Here is a 14,089-nt window from a genome sequence, read left to right as displayed (position 1 = left end):
GAGGCCATGGGGGGGAAGAACAGGATGAATGAAGCAGTGAAGTTTGCATATGGTCCATTCACCATACTGCACTGTAATTCAGTACTCTATTCTTGTTTATAAAGTAGAAGGGAAAAATGGAAAGTAAAATCTTGTCCACCTCCATTTTGCATCCTTTAATTGCTATTAAACATTTGTAGACATTTTCATGTGATATTTTAATGTTCAACATTATGGAGAGCCTTTTAAAAACACCACATATGACAGAACCTACATGTATTCTTTTGTTGTTTTGTTTTTGAGATAGGTTCTCCCTAGTAGCCCCTATATAGCCTGGAACTCACTATATAGACCAGGCTAGCCTCAGTATCACAGAGCTCTCCCTGCTTCTGCCTCCCAAGTGCTCAGATTAAAGGTATGCACAACCACACCCAACTCTATGATGCAATCTCACCAAAAATGAATAACCTCCAGCTTTTAAAAATTTTTTTAAATTTTTTAAAAAATATTTTATTATTTTTATTTTATGTGTATGAGTGTACTGTTTGCATGTATGTGAGTGCAACCATGTCGTGCAATGCTGCAGAGGTCAGAAGAGGGCTTCGAATTTCCCTAGAACTGGAGTTAAGGATGGTTCGTTGCCATCATGTGGGTGCTGGGAATTGATCCTGGGTCCTCTGCAACAGCAGTCAGTGCTCTCAACCTCTGGGCCATCTCTCCAGCCCCATCTCCAGTTTTTGAGAAATGCTAAGGAGAATAAGCTGAATAACACAATTAGGAAAATATAGGAGGCTGAGCATTCTATAATTAGTCTGATGTTTAAAACAGTATTTCACTATTTTTATTTTATGTATATGAAAGAACACTGTGTGTGGTGCCTGCATATGTGTAAGTGCACCTGTGTTGTGCAATGCACATGGAGGTCAAAAGAGGGCGCTTGATTTCCCTGGCACTTGAGTTACAGATGATTGTTAGCTGCCATATAGGTGCTGGGAATCAAACCCAGATCCTCTGCAAAAGCAGCCAGTGCTATTAATTGATGAGTCATCTCTCCATCCCTGATATGTTTTAACACATCAGGGTCATAAGAAAGGAACCACACTAGAGGAAAACTGACAGAGGCTAATACCCTCTTATTAATTGCTCCCATATTTAGCACAGTGCTTAAAACTCAGGAGCACTTTAACGTTTTCTAAGTTTAAGAACTCAGTCACAATGGGGGTGGTGGTGTACACCTTTAATCCCAGCATTTGGGAGGTGAGCAGATCTCTGTGAGATTGAGGCCAGCCTGGTCTGTGAGTTCCAGGCCAGCTGGGGCTGCAGGGAGACCCTGTCTCAAAAAGACACATACAAAAGAACCCCAAGGCCCCCTGCCCAAAACTCAAGTCTCTATGCTCCCATATTATCAAAAAATACTTGCCTCAAAGAGACAAACTGACAACCAAAGGAATTTCCAGTGAGTAAGAATGTCCTTAACCAAATTGCAGAATTTCCTGGTTCTTACTTTAAATGGCATATCCTGATTAAAAACAGAAGCAACTTAATGGGTGGGCTTGCTGGCAGAGATGCAACCTTGTTGCCTGCACCTTCCAATATAACCCAATCAGTCTGCTCTTCTACTACCAGCCTAACTTACATTACTGACTCAAGACTAACAAGAATATCCTGCTTCTCTACTTCTCTAACCCTCCATTTTATTTCCAGATAGCTGCCAGGGAAATCCCTTTAACAACAAAGTCGTATCATGTCACTTCCTTGTTCCCACTTCCAGTGTGACCCCATCACTGTGTAACCTTTGTAGTAGTCTCTCACCACCTTCTGTCAGGCTTCCTTCTTCATACTCCACTCTAGACACACTGGTCTTGTCCCCTGACCATGCTGCACTCTATTCTTATATTCCTCTATTCTTGTTCCTTCAGCTAAGAACATGCTTCTTCCAGATGCTGCCAGACAACTACCTTTCCTTCTTGGGACCCTGGCCTATCCTCAGCTTAGGATGGCCTTCCTGAACACTATCTTTCAAATTCTACTTCCCTCTCCGCTGAAAATGCCTTACCCTGCATTTTATGTTCATACATAAACATAAGCATGTGCATACACTTATTTTGGTTATCTGTTTACTGTCTCCTCCACTATCATGTAAGTGGCACAAAGCAGAATCTAGTTTTCTCACTCAGTACCTATGACACCATATTTCTTTCTTTTTTTTTTTGGTCTTTTTGAGACAGGGTCTCCCTGTAGCCCCTGCTGTCCTGGAACTCACTATGTAGACCAGGCTGGCCTTGAACTCACAGAGATCCACCTGCCTCTGCCTCCCGAGTGCTGGGATTAAAGGTGCGCCACCACGCCCAGCACCATTATTTCTTTTTTAAAAAATATTTATTATTTTTATTTTATGTGTATGAGTGTATTGCCTGCATGTAAGTTAAGTACACCTGTGTACTGCAATGCCGCAGAGGTCAGAAGAGGGTTTCGGATTCCTCTGGAACTAGAGTTAAGGATGGTTTGTAGTTGCCATGTGGGTGCTGGGAATTGAACCCGGGCTATGACACCATATTTATATGATAGACATTCTGTGGTTTATTAGAAGGAATAACACGAAGATGTTGAATGATTAGGATGAGCAGAGAGTGATTAAGAAAATTGTGTATTTTTACTCAGAATACATCTTAATTCATATAAAACAAAAAGCAAACTGCAAATACTATGCATTCTTTGTTGTATCTACACTGTATCCAATGACTATATGAGTGGTAGCCACTTTATGAGCTGTAAGAGGTATAAGACCAAATGAAAAACAAAACAAAATATAAAGAACCCAGAGATTTCCTATTAATACTGGAGACTCTGTAATAGGGCACCTTCTTGATCATAGGTACGCCATGTTAAAGTTTAGGCTGACTCTAGTCTCTGAAATTATCAGACAGTTGGCCCAGGATATGGGAGCACATGCAAGCTGGACCCTGGTTGTCTTGGGAACAAGTCAGAGCATCCTAGGGAGCTCCTGCTAACTGCTGATTTATGGCTTCTGTAGGTTATGCTTGGCTTGCTTCTGCAAAATAGTAATTGTTGCTTAATAGAATAGAAATTATTTAGGTGACTCTCCATCTGTATGCTTGGGAACCTAAACTTTTCATTCCTGGTTATAGTTTCTCTGTACAAAAAGTATCCCACAACATTTAGAGGGTCCTAAGATACAACTGCTATACAACAAAACCCTCCTAGACAGAACTTCGTGACTGGTCAAGACAAAGTAGAATAACAGTAAGATTGATAATGTCTTTATGAAAGAAAAAGGAAGCTAGTTCCATGCAGGTGGGGGGTTTGGATGGAAAATTGCATTTTCTTATGTATTTCCTTGATAATATTTGCTCAAGCTTGATGTTCAATGATTGGCTTCTGTATTGTTTGCTTGCCTAGCAACATGACCAATATAAAAAGAGCCAGAGTGCTTAGGCTCGGTGCTGCACTCCGACCCTCTAAAAAAGAGTGTAGCCCAGCTGTGTAGCCCGCTGTAATAAATCTTTTTTTCTTTCTCCAGACACACCTGTTTGTGGATCCCAGACTATAACAACTCCATTATCTTCACTGACAGAAATTACTTAACAACACTGTGTAGAATTCGTCCCGGGAAGCCTCAAAAGGTCAGTCAGGCCATCACTGACCTCTTCCTAGTGTTTATCTTTTACCAACCCAATACACAAAACTATTAATGTTCTCTGATAGTAGGAATTTTTTTTATTTTATTTATCATTTTTATTTTATGTGTATGTGTGTATTGCCTGTGTATAGGTAAGTGCACCCATGTCATGCAATGCCCATGGGGGTCAGAAGAGGCTATTGGATCCCCTGGGACTGGAGTTATGGAGAGTTGTTAGCTTCCATGTGTGTGCTGGAATTCAAACTCAGGTCTTCTGCAAGAACAGTGTTCTTAACCGCCGAGCTATCTCTCCAGCCCCTGGTAGTAGGATTTAACCTGCTCATGAATATGAGTAAAGAGAGAGAGATTCCAAAATCTTTTACTGGGCGACAGGCATAGCTCAGTGCTTAGTGGTAGAATACTGCTTTGCATGTACAAGGCATTGGATTCAATATCTAGCACTAGGGAAAAAAAAAAAAACCTACATTTTTCTTCACCTCTCTACATTTTTTTCTTTTCTTTCTATTTTTTCTCTTGTGTATGAGTATACTGCCTGCAGAAAGGAGTGTACCTGTGTCACGCAATGCCTAAGGAGGTCAGAAGAGGGCATCAGATCCCCTGGAACTGGACTTATGGACAGATATTAGCTGCCATGTAGTTGCTGGAAATCAAACCTGGGTCTTCCGCATGAGCAGTCAGTGCTCTTAACCACTGATCCATTTCTCCAGCGCCCTCCCACCTCTCTATTTTTTTTTTCAACTGAACACCAGAGATATCTCTGATCAAACAGGAGATAAATCAATTATTTAGATAAATAAGACAAACTAGAAACAGATCCTTTTTGTTCTAAATTACTTCAACTTTTGCATTTTTTTTTCTCTGCAAATGTGTATCTGCACTAAGGCAGGCAGATCTCTGTGAGTTCAAGGCCAGCCTGGTCAGAGAGACCCTGTCTCAAAAGACCAATAAATAAATAAGGAAACAAACCCAGCAAGAATGCAATCCTGTTAAGCTCAATAGGAAGACTAACAATAGCTGTTATTTTCAATGTATTTAAATGAAACATTTACTTTTATAACATTTATTATTATTTACTCAAGAAAGTACTGTTGATCCAACCACAATGAAAAATTCTAGATATTATCTGAATGGATTCACACTTTTTTCCAAAATCTTCCTATATAAACCAATTATTTGGAACTGAAAACAGCTGCAAAGAATGCAAAGACTTGACAGGCTGGAGAGATAGCTTAGTGGGTAAAGTGCTTGTCACACAAGCATGAAGTCCTAAGTTCAGATCCCTAGAATCCACATAAAAACTTGGGCACAGGGGTTAGCTCCAGTGTTGGGAGTTGGAGGAGCAGAGACAGGCTGACATGAGGGGCTTGTTTGGCCAATCAGTCTAGACAAAAAGCAATCTCCAGGTGCAGTAAGAGACCCCATCTCAAAAAGATAAGGCGGAGAAGTGGCTGAGGAAAACATCCCCACATCAATCTCCGACCTCCACCTTATGGGTGAGCACACCTGTATGTGTGTACACAACAGAAACACAAAATGAAAAACATAGTAATAAACCTTGAGTCTAATTCTTAGACCTGACAAAGCTATTCTTCTGCTGACTGTTAAAGATGTAGATTTCAACTTTCTAATATTTCATAATAATTTTCAGTAATTAAAGAAATTTAATTAAGTAAAAGGGTCACAAAATAAACCTTAAGACTAAATTGAACTGGATGTCTCACCATTAAATAAAAATGTAAACAATAAAGCTGGGTGTGGTAGCAGGCACCTTTAATCCCAGCACTAGGGAGGCAGAGGCAGGCAGATCTCTTATGAGAAGCCAGCTTGGTTTATGTTGGGAGCTCCAGGCCTTCTGTGCCTCCAAATTAAAAAAAAAAAAAAAAGTTTATTTTCTCATACTGTTGTGTCTTCTGTAGTGGCAATAAAGTTCAGTAACTTTTCATACAAAGGAAGAAACTCTAAAGAGGTGATTATACAAGGTTCTTTCACTCATTTGTATCTATTAACACAGAGTAAAAGACATGGCAGTAATAACCACTTTAAACCTTAAATAATGCTTCACTTGTAGTTAGTAACTAAATGTGAGCAAAAGTTTAATATAAAAACAACTACAACCTTTTGATTTCTTTACATCAGGTTCAGGCTCAGATTCTCGGATGAACTGTCCCAAGTCACTGACTCTTCCAAATGTCATCTTCCTAAATATGATAAAAAGAATAATATAATTTCTAAAAATTAAAACCAAGTTTTAGTACCTCATTGAAATCTAAAAAGTCCATAGAAATTCCATGCTATTCAAGTGAAGTTTATTTGAAACAGAACCTCTTTTCATGGAGACTAAAATAGTCTCTAATTCAATGGAAAGGTTTATAAAACATAACAGTAGGTAATCCATACTCTTAAAATTCATAGAAAGAGAACAGGCACGAGAATAGCTAAGACAATTTTGCAAAAGAGAAAACAAAATTCAATCTGCTCTACATGATCAGAATATATTATAAACAGGGGCTGAGGTTGTAGATTTGTTGAAATCTGTGTGCTTAGTACAAGCCAGGCCCTGGGTTCAATTCTTGGCACAAAGCAAAACCCATCCAAAATTCATGAATGAAAATATAAACACAGAATAGAGTTTAATATCAATTATGTAAAATGACTATGAAGATGCACAACATACTGCACAGTGATTACTCTGAGCAGGCAAGGGAGAAAATAATAATTGGTGTGTGATTAAAGAACACATTGACCTTATCTACATTTATTGAAATAAGCTTATTTTAGTCTTTTTTGAGACAGGATCTCCCTGTAGCCCTAGCTGGCCTGGAACTGGCTATGTAGATCAGGCTAGCCTTGAACTCACAGTGATCTGCCTGCCTCTGCCTCCCGAGAGCTGGGATCAAAGGCATGTGCCACCACGCCTGGCTGAAATAAGCTTATTTAAAAAATGTATTTAAGGGCTGGAGAGATGGCTTAGCGGTTAACAACTGTCCTTAACTCCAGCTCCAGGAGATCCAATGCCCTCTTCTTACCTCCTCCGTGGGCACTACAGGACATGGGTGCATCTACTAACACACAAGCAATACACTCATACACGTAAAATAATAAATAAAAGATTAAAAAAATATATATTAAAATATTTGTAATTACAAGTTAAAAGAGAAATATCAAGGAAAACAAAAAAAAAAACAACAAAATAAAGAATAAGCCAAAGCAAATACAAGTTAAAAGAAGAAAAACAAATTTTCTGATATTTTACTTCAGGCAAAAGGAATCTGATTTTAGAAATAGTCTTCCTAGTAAGTCCTCATTTCATATATGGCATATAATATGCACGACAGTACACCAACTGAAAAAATTTATTCCTTGGGAGAAACTTCAATGAGATGCTAAAATCCATAAAACTAAAATAAACACCAAAACTTTCAAGGATAATGAAGAAAAATAATCATTTTTCTTCTCTGATCCATTTTACACATTTTTCAAAAAAAAAATCTACACAAAAAAATTGGAGAGGTAAAACATTTGGCAACTGGAGACTTTTTCATATTAGGTTTTAAGTAAATGAATGATTTTATAAGAATCAATTTCATTTTCGGGAAAGAACTCATTTGGCTTATTATCCCAAATTTTCTTTTCTGGGTAAATGTACTGGTGTACTTGTTCTGGTATACTTACTTGTTCACATGTGTATGTGTGTGCATGTGCATGTGTGTGGAGACCAGATGTTGGATGTCATCCTCATCTACTCTCCACCCTATTTCTGTTTTAAATTTTTGTTACATTTATTTGTGTGTGTGTGTGTGTGTGTGTGTGCGCGTGCGTACGTGCTCGCACATATAACACAGCACTTCTGTGGAGGTCAAAGGACAACTTGCAGGAGGTCAGTTCTCTTCTTACCATGTGGGCACGCTTGGTGGTTAAGTGCCTTTACCCACTGAGCCATCTCACCAGTCCATCAACCTTATTTTTTGAGATAGGTCTCTCACTGAACTTGGAACTTGTCAATTCAATTAGACTGGCTGGCCAGTGAGCCCCAGGTTTCCTCATACCTCTCCAAAGATGAAATTACAGGCTGGCCCTACCATGCCTGGCTTTTGTTTTCCTTTAATGTGTATGAATTATTGCTTGCATGTATGTAAGTGTACCCATGTCATGCAAAGCCCACAGAGGTTAGAAGAGGGCAACAGATTCCCCTGGAACTAAAGTTACAGATGGTACAGACAGTGTTAGCCATGTGTTTCTGTGAATTGAACCTGAGTCCTTTGCAAGAGTTGCCAGTACTCTTAACTACTAAGCCATCTCTCAAGCCCTTAAAAAAAAAAAAATTATTCTTTTTGCATGCCTGGCTTTTTAAGTGGGTGCTGGGAGTCACCCACTTGCAGAGCAAGTACTTTAGTGATGTCCCATCTCACTCTACCATTTTGAAAAGGAGATCACTATGATCACTAAAGATCACTACAAAACTGAGTGGGCAAGATGGCTCAGTGGATAAAGGCATTTGTTTAGGCAAGTCTAGTGACCCAAGTATGATGCCCAGACCCCATGTATGTAAAGGTGGAAAGAGGAAAACAACGCCACAGTATGGTCCTCTGACTTCTTTTTTTCTTTTGTCTTTTTGAGATAGGGTCTCCTTGTAGCTCCAGTTGGCCTGGAACTCGCTATGTAGACCACCAAGCTGGCCTCGAACTCAGAGATCTGCCTGCTTCTGCCCTCCCAAGCGCTGCAACTAAAGGCATGGGCCACCATGCCCTGCTAAGAAGTAAAATTCTTTATACTTGGAAGTTTTTCACATGAGTTAAACTTACCCTGCATATGTCCGTTGATATAGAGATTCTGGATCTAGACTTGCAGCATCTACAATTATTGCTTCATCAAAATTTTTCAGAATTTTAATACTGGCTTTTTTCACACTAGACTACAACAGAAATTGTAAAATTAGTAGTATACTATTAAACAAACAAACCAATCCTGAGTTTAGAACATAAGAGATTGGTACAACGTTTTCCTCAGTGTCTCAAATATGCTTATCTTTCATCTAACTACTTCACTACTGAGAAATTTAATGGTAATGATTCTGAAACATATCATTAAGCTATAATGAAAGAAGGAAAGCACAAGATTAAAATATATGACAAAGGTATTTATGTATCACACGCACATTACACACACATGCAAAACTTTTAAAAATTAAAGAAATTGAGTTCACTAGTAACTCTATAAATAAGTACCTGCAATTTAGTTATTAAAAGTTCTCAAATAGGGGCTAGAGAGATGGGTCAGCAATAAAGAACACTGATTGTTCTTGCAAAGGATCTGACTTCGGTGCCCAGCACCCGCATGGCAGCTAACAATCATCCGTTATTCCAGCTTCAGGGGCTCCAACACCCCTTGTCTGACCTCTGCAGGCACTGCACAACATGGGTGCACTTACATACATGCAGGCAATACACTCATACACATAAAATAATAAATAAAATATTTTAATTTCTCAAATAGCAGCTGGAGAGATGGCTCAATAGTTAAGAGCACTGCTGCTCTTGCACTGGACCTGGGTTCAGTTCTCAGAATCCACATTGCAGCTAACAACCATGTGTAACCTCAGTTCCAGGGGATCTGACACCCTCTTCTGGGCCTCCATGGGCACTGCATGACATGGTGCACCTACAACTATGCAGGCAAAATACACATACACATAAAATAAAAAAATTTTTAAGTTGAAAAAAATCTAGGCTGGAGAGATAGCTCAGTGGTTAAGAGCACTGACTGCTCTTGCAGAGGACCTAGGTTCAAATCCCAGCACCCACACTGTGGCTAACAACTATCCATAACTCCTGTTTGGGGGAATCCAACACCCTCTTCTGTCCTCCTTGGACACTGTATGACATGGATGTACTACCATACATACAGGCAACAAACTCATACATATAAAAATAAATTTAAAAAAGAAAAAGAAAAAAATTTCCCAAGTAATTGTAGTAAGGGCTCTTCAGAAGCTATAACTATATTTCAAAATATTTGATTACTGGGATGGGGATATAGTAAAGTGCTTGCCATGCAAACGTAAAGATCTGAACCCAGACAGAGATCCTGGGCATGGCAGCATGCTTATAATCCTAGCCCCTGGCAGCAGATTCTTGGGGCTTGCTGGCCTGCTAGTCTAACCTAATCATCGAGCTTTAGACCAGTGAGAACCCTATTTCAAAATCAAAGTGAACAATATCTGATGAACAACATCAGAGGCTGACCTCTAATCTCCAGACGTGTGTGCGTGGGCTTGCACATGCATGTACACACACACACACACACACACACACACACACACACGTTTGATTAACAAGAGGAAAAAAGGCATCAAGCAGATTAACAGCTTTAATGAAAGAATGATGGTATTCACAATAAAGCACATGGTTAATCACCATCAGTAGTTTGATTAGAATTTATAAGTCAATTTAATTTCTTTTTGTATCTACGACTTAAAATGTATGAATAGAGCTGGGCATGGTAGTGCACTGCTTTAATCCCAGCACTCAGGAGACAAGGCAGGTGGATCTCTGTAAGACTGAAGCCAACCTGGCCTACATAGTGCGTTCCAAGCCAGCTGGGCCTATAGGGAGACCCTGTCTTAAAACAAACAAAAAAGCTTAAGTAGAACATCTCTTGCTGGTACCTAAAGGGAAGACTCTGTATGCCTTTCACCCTAATGACAGATTCAAATCAGACGATACCTGAGAGGTGGAGCCATCAGAACCACCTGAGTGAGACTCCTCAGGAAGGCAGACCGAGCCATGAGTGGCCAGTGAAACATTCCCCCCAAGAAATTCATCTCCTCGAACTGAATGGATGAGGTCATTCAAGTATTTATAATAAAGATTGCTGGACAAAAAGCCAGGCAGAAAGACCTAAAAGGAGAACAGCATTTTTAAGATGAATATCAAATGCACCTACTTCTTTAAGTAGTCTTACCAAAGCCTTGCATTTACTTCTCCTTTTTACGCTATTATTCTTTTGTAGGTTACATTGCCACTAAAATGAAAATACGTACAATTTCGTTTGTCCTCTCCAACACTTGTAATGGAAGTTACATAATGAGCAGAAAACAGTTCATAGAGTAGATATAATTTGAGATGAGATGTTGTTTGTGATAGAATACCAGTTTTTAAAATCACATATTAATTCTGAATTAACTGACTACCCTAAGTTACATTACAAGGAATTTGATTCCTGAGCTAAATTTTTAACTTTGGAATATACTGCCAATATACCTTTCAAAAGGATGTCATCAATATGTAAGATTAGAAACACATCAGAAATTATCTGTTTCCAATAAGGTTTCCAACACTGTGTGTTTTTAAATACCTAATAATATTTGTTAAGTAAATACTTAATGGAACATAAATGTTTTTATAGTCACTTAAGAATTAGCCATCCTGAGCCAGGTGTGTTGCTGTATGCCTTTAATCCCAGCACTCAGGAGGCAGAGGCAGGCAGATGTGAGTTCAAGGTCAGTCTGATCTAATAGTTAGTTCCAGGTCAGCTGGGGCTACAGGGAGAACCTATCTCAAAACGACGACAAAAAAATTAGCTAACCTGGGGCTGGAGAGATGGCTCAGCGGTTAAGAACACCGACCGCTCTTGCAGAGGATCCAGGGTCGATCCCCAGCACCCACATGGCAACTAACAACCTTCCGTAACTCCAATTCCAGGAGATCCAATGCCCTCCTATGATCTCCAAGGGCAATGCAAGACATGGGGGCACTTACATACACGTAGGCAATACATTCATACACATAAAACAAAAATAATAAATAACATATTTTTAAAAAAAGAATTAGCCATCCTAGGCCATGGTGGCACACACCTTTAATTCTAGCACTTGGGAAGCAGAGGCAGATCTCTGTGAGGTTGAGGCCAGCCTGGGCTCCACAGTGAGTTCCAGACCAGTCAGAGGTACACAGTGAGACTCTGCCCCTACCCCACCCCCGCAAAAAAAGTTAGCCATGCATGCATGCCTGCAGGCAGATCTCAGTGAGCTTGAGGCTAGCCTGATCTACATAGAGAATACCAGGCAAGCCAGGGCAAATAACATGACGCTGTCTGTATTAAAAAAAAAAAAAGTACTGGGACTGAAGAGATGGCTCAGTGGTTAATAACACTGGTTGTTCTTGCAGAAGACCCAGGTTCGAATTCCAGCACCCATATGGCAGCTAACAACTGTCTGAAACTCCAGTTCCAGGGGATCCAACAGTCTCTTCTGTCCTCTGCGGGCACTGCATGACACGGGTGCACTTATAGGCAATACATGCATACACATAAAATAAAAATGAAATATTTTTAAAAAGTGTTGACAATGAATAAATAAAAAATAAAAGAAAAAAAGTGCTGCATAAGTTCTCATGCTTATTTGCATTTCCCATTATAAACTTCCTTCATAACATGTAATGAAATTATAGATATTTCTGTTTGTAATTAAAATGTCTTCTTTAAAGCCAGACGTGGTGGCACATGCCTTCAATCCCAGCACCTGGGAGACAGGCAAACAAACTTCTGTGAGATCAAGGCCAGGCTAGTCCACTATTAACACCAATAACACCAATAACTAGTACAGAAATTCTAGAAAGTATTTCCTGAATCAATCATTCATATTTTCATCATTTTCTTACCTACCTACCAGGGTCTGCTAGTGTATGACTGGCCGGGCATGGTGGTGCACGCCTTTAATCCCAGCACTCGAGAGGCAAAGGCAGGCGGATCTCCGTGAGTTCAAGGCCAGCCTGGTCTTCATAGGGAATCCAGGCCAGCTAGGGCTACAGGGAAACCCTGTCTCAGAAAAGACAAAAAAAAAAAAAAAAAAAAATTAGTATAATCATTACTATTATTATAATTTTGAAACAGGGTCACACTATGTCACCCTGGCCATCCTGGAACTTGCTATGAAGACCAGGCCTAGTTCCACCTTATTTATCTGTTTGCTTCATTTTTTGAGACAGGATCTCCGTGTAGCCTCAGCCGGTCTAGAACTTACTATGTAGATCAGACTGACCTCAATCTCACAGAGATCTGCTTGCCTCTGCCTCCTGATTACCAAGGTCTATCAATGGACTTGAAGGTCACCAATTGGCTACACTTGCTGGCCAGCCAGGGATCCTCCTGTTTGTTTTCTCATGCTAGGATCATAGATGCACAACTCTACTCCTGGCTTTTCATCAAAGTACTGAGGATCTGAACTCAGGTCCTTATGATTATGCGGCAAGCACTTTTTATAAACAGCTATCTCCCTAGATACTAGATTCAGTTTTTTGTGTGTGTATGGCATCTTAAAACTTTATTATTTTTTATTTTATGTGTATGAGTGTACTGCCTGCATGTGTGTAAGTGTACCCGTGTCCTGCAATGCCCACAGAGGCCAGAAGGGAATGTTGGATCCCCTGGAACTGGAGTTCTGAATGGTTGGTTGTTAGCTGTCATGTGGTGCTTTGAATCAAACCTAGGTCCTTAAGAGCAGCCAGTACTCTTAACCGCTGAGCCATCTCTCCAGCCTGTATATGCCATAACAATTTCAAATAACCTTTTTCCACCTGGATAAACATAATGTGTATTAGCAACATAATTTCATGTGTTTACCCTGGACTCAGTGCAACTCTCAATAAATCAGCTCTAGTTCATTAGAACAATAAATCATTCATAAATATTAACACTATTATTAATAAGCTATTAGCAATAACTTCTACATGATCAAGACACATAAAATTAGTGCTTCATTTTTTAAGGACAGATAATGGTAAAATATTTATAATCATTCAGAAGTTAATTTTGCCCTATACATATCTAAAAATAATAGTTGTTCATTAAATTAAAAAGCATTTTATGCCGGGTGTGGTGGTGCACACCTTTAATCCCAGCACTTGGGAGGCAGAGGCAGGCGGATCTTTGTGAGTTCGAGGCCAGCCTGGGCTACCCAGCGAGTTCCAGGTCAGCTAGGGCTAAACAAATTCCCTTTTTCAAAAAAAAAAAAAAAAAAAAAAGCATTTTATACTTTTTTTTTTTTTTTTGGATCTTTTTCAGACAGGGTCTCCCCATATAGCCCAGCTGGCCTGGAACTCACTATGGAGACGAAGCTGGCCTCAAACTCAGAGATCTGCCTTCTGTCTCCCAGTGCTGGGATTAAAGGTGTGTACCACCAAGCCTGGCTCTCATTTTAATAGTTTAATAACAACTTCGATATTATTTCTATTTTATAGGTGAGGAAAATGATATTAGAGAAGTCCATTAACTGCCTGGGTCATTTAGCCTATAAAAATGAAGGTTAGCTGGGCATGGTGGCACATGCCTGTAGTCCCAGCACTTAGGAGACAGAGGCAGGCGGATCTCTGTAAGTTCGAGGCCAGCCTGGTCTACATAGTGAGTTCCAGGCCAGCTGGGACTACAGGGACACCCTATCTCAAAAACACCAAA

General features: G+C 39.7%; 1 protein-coding gene across 1 annotated transcript in view; it reads right to left on the bottom strand.

The window, feature by feature from the left end:
* Akap10 (A-kinase anchoring protein 10) overlaps nucleotides 1-14,089 on the bottom strand; it is a gene marked incomplete in the record, with an annotated part of 74,549 nt that overhangs the window by 13,907 nt on the left and 46,553 nt on the right. Inside the window, 3 exon segments of the mRNA XM_017795787.2 lie at nucleotides 5,756-5,838; nucleotides 8,443-8,552; nucleotides 10,363-10,536. Coding sequence (XP_017651276.1) covers nucleotides 5,756-5,838; nucleotides 8,443-8,552; nucleotides 10,363-10,536 — 367 coding nt within the window.

The sequence above is a fragment of the Nannospalax galili genome, unplaced genomic scaffold (genome assembly GCF_000622305.1).
Source record: "Nannospalax galili isolate Female #2095 unplaced genomic scaffold, S.galili_v1.0 scaffold530, whole genome shotgun sequence".
In the NCBI taxonomy this organism is placed as follows: Eukaryota; Metazoa; Chordata; class Mammalia; order Rodentia; family Spalacidae; genus Nannospalax; species Nannospalax galili.
The sequence above is the reverse complement of the archived record's forward strand: the minus strand, read 5'-3'. Positions and strand labels throughout refer to the sequence as shown.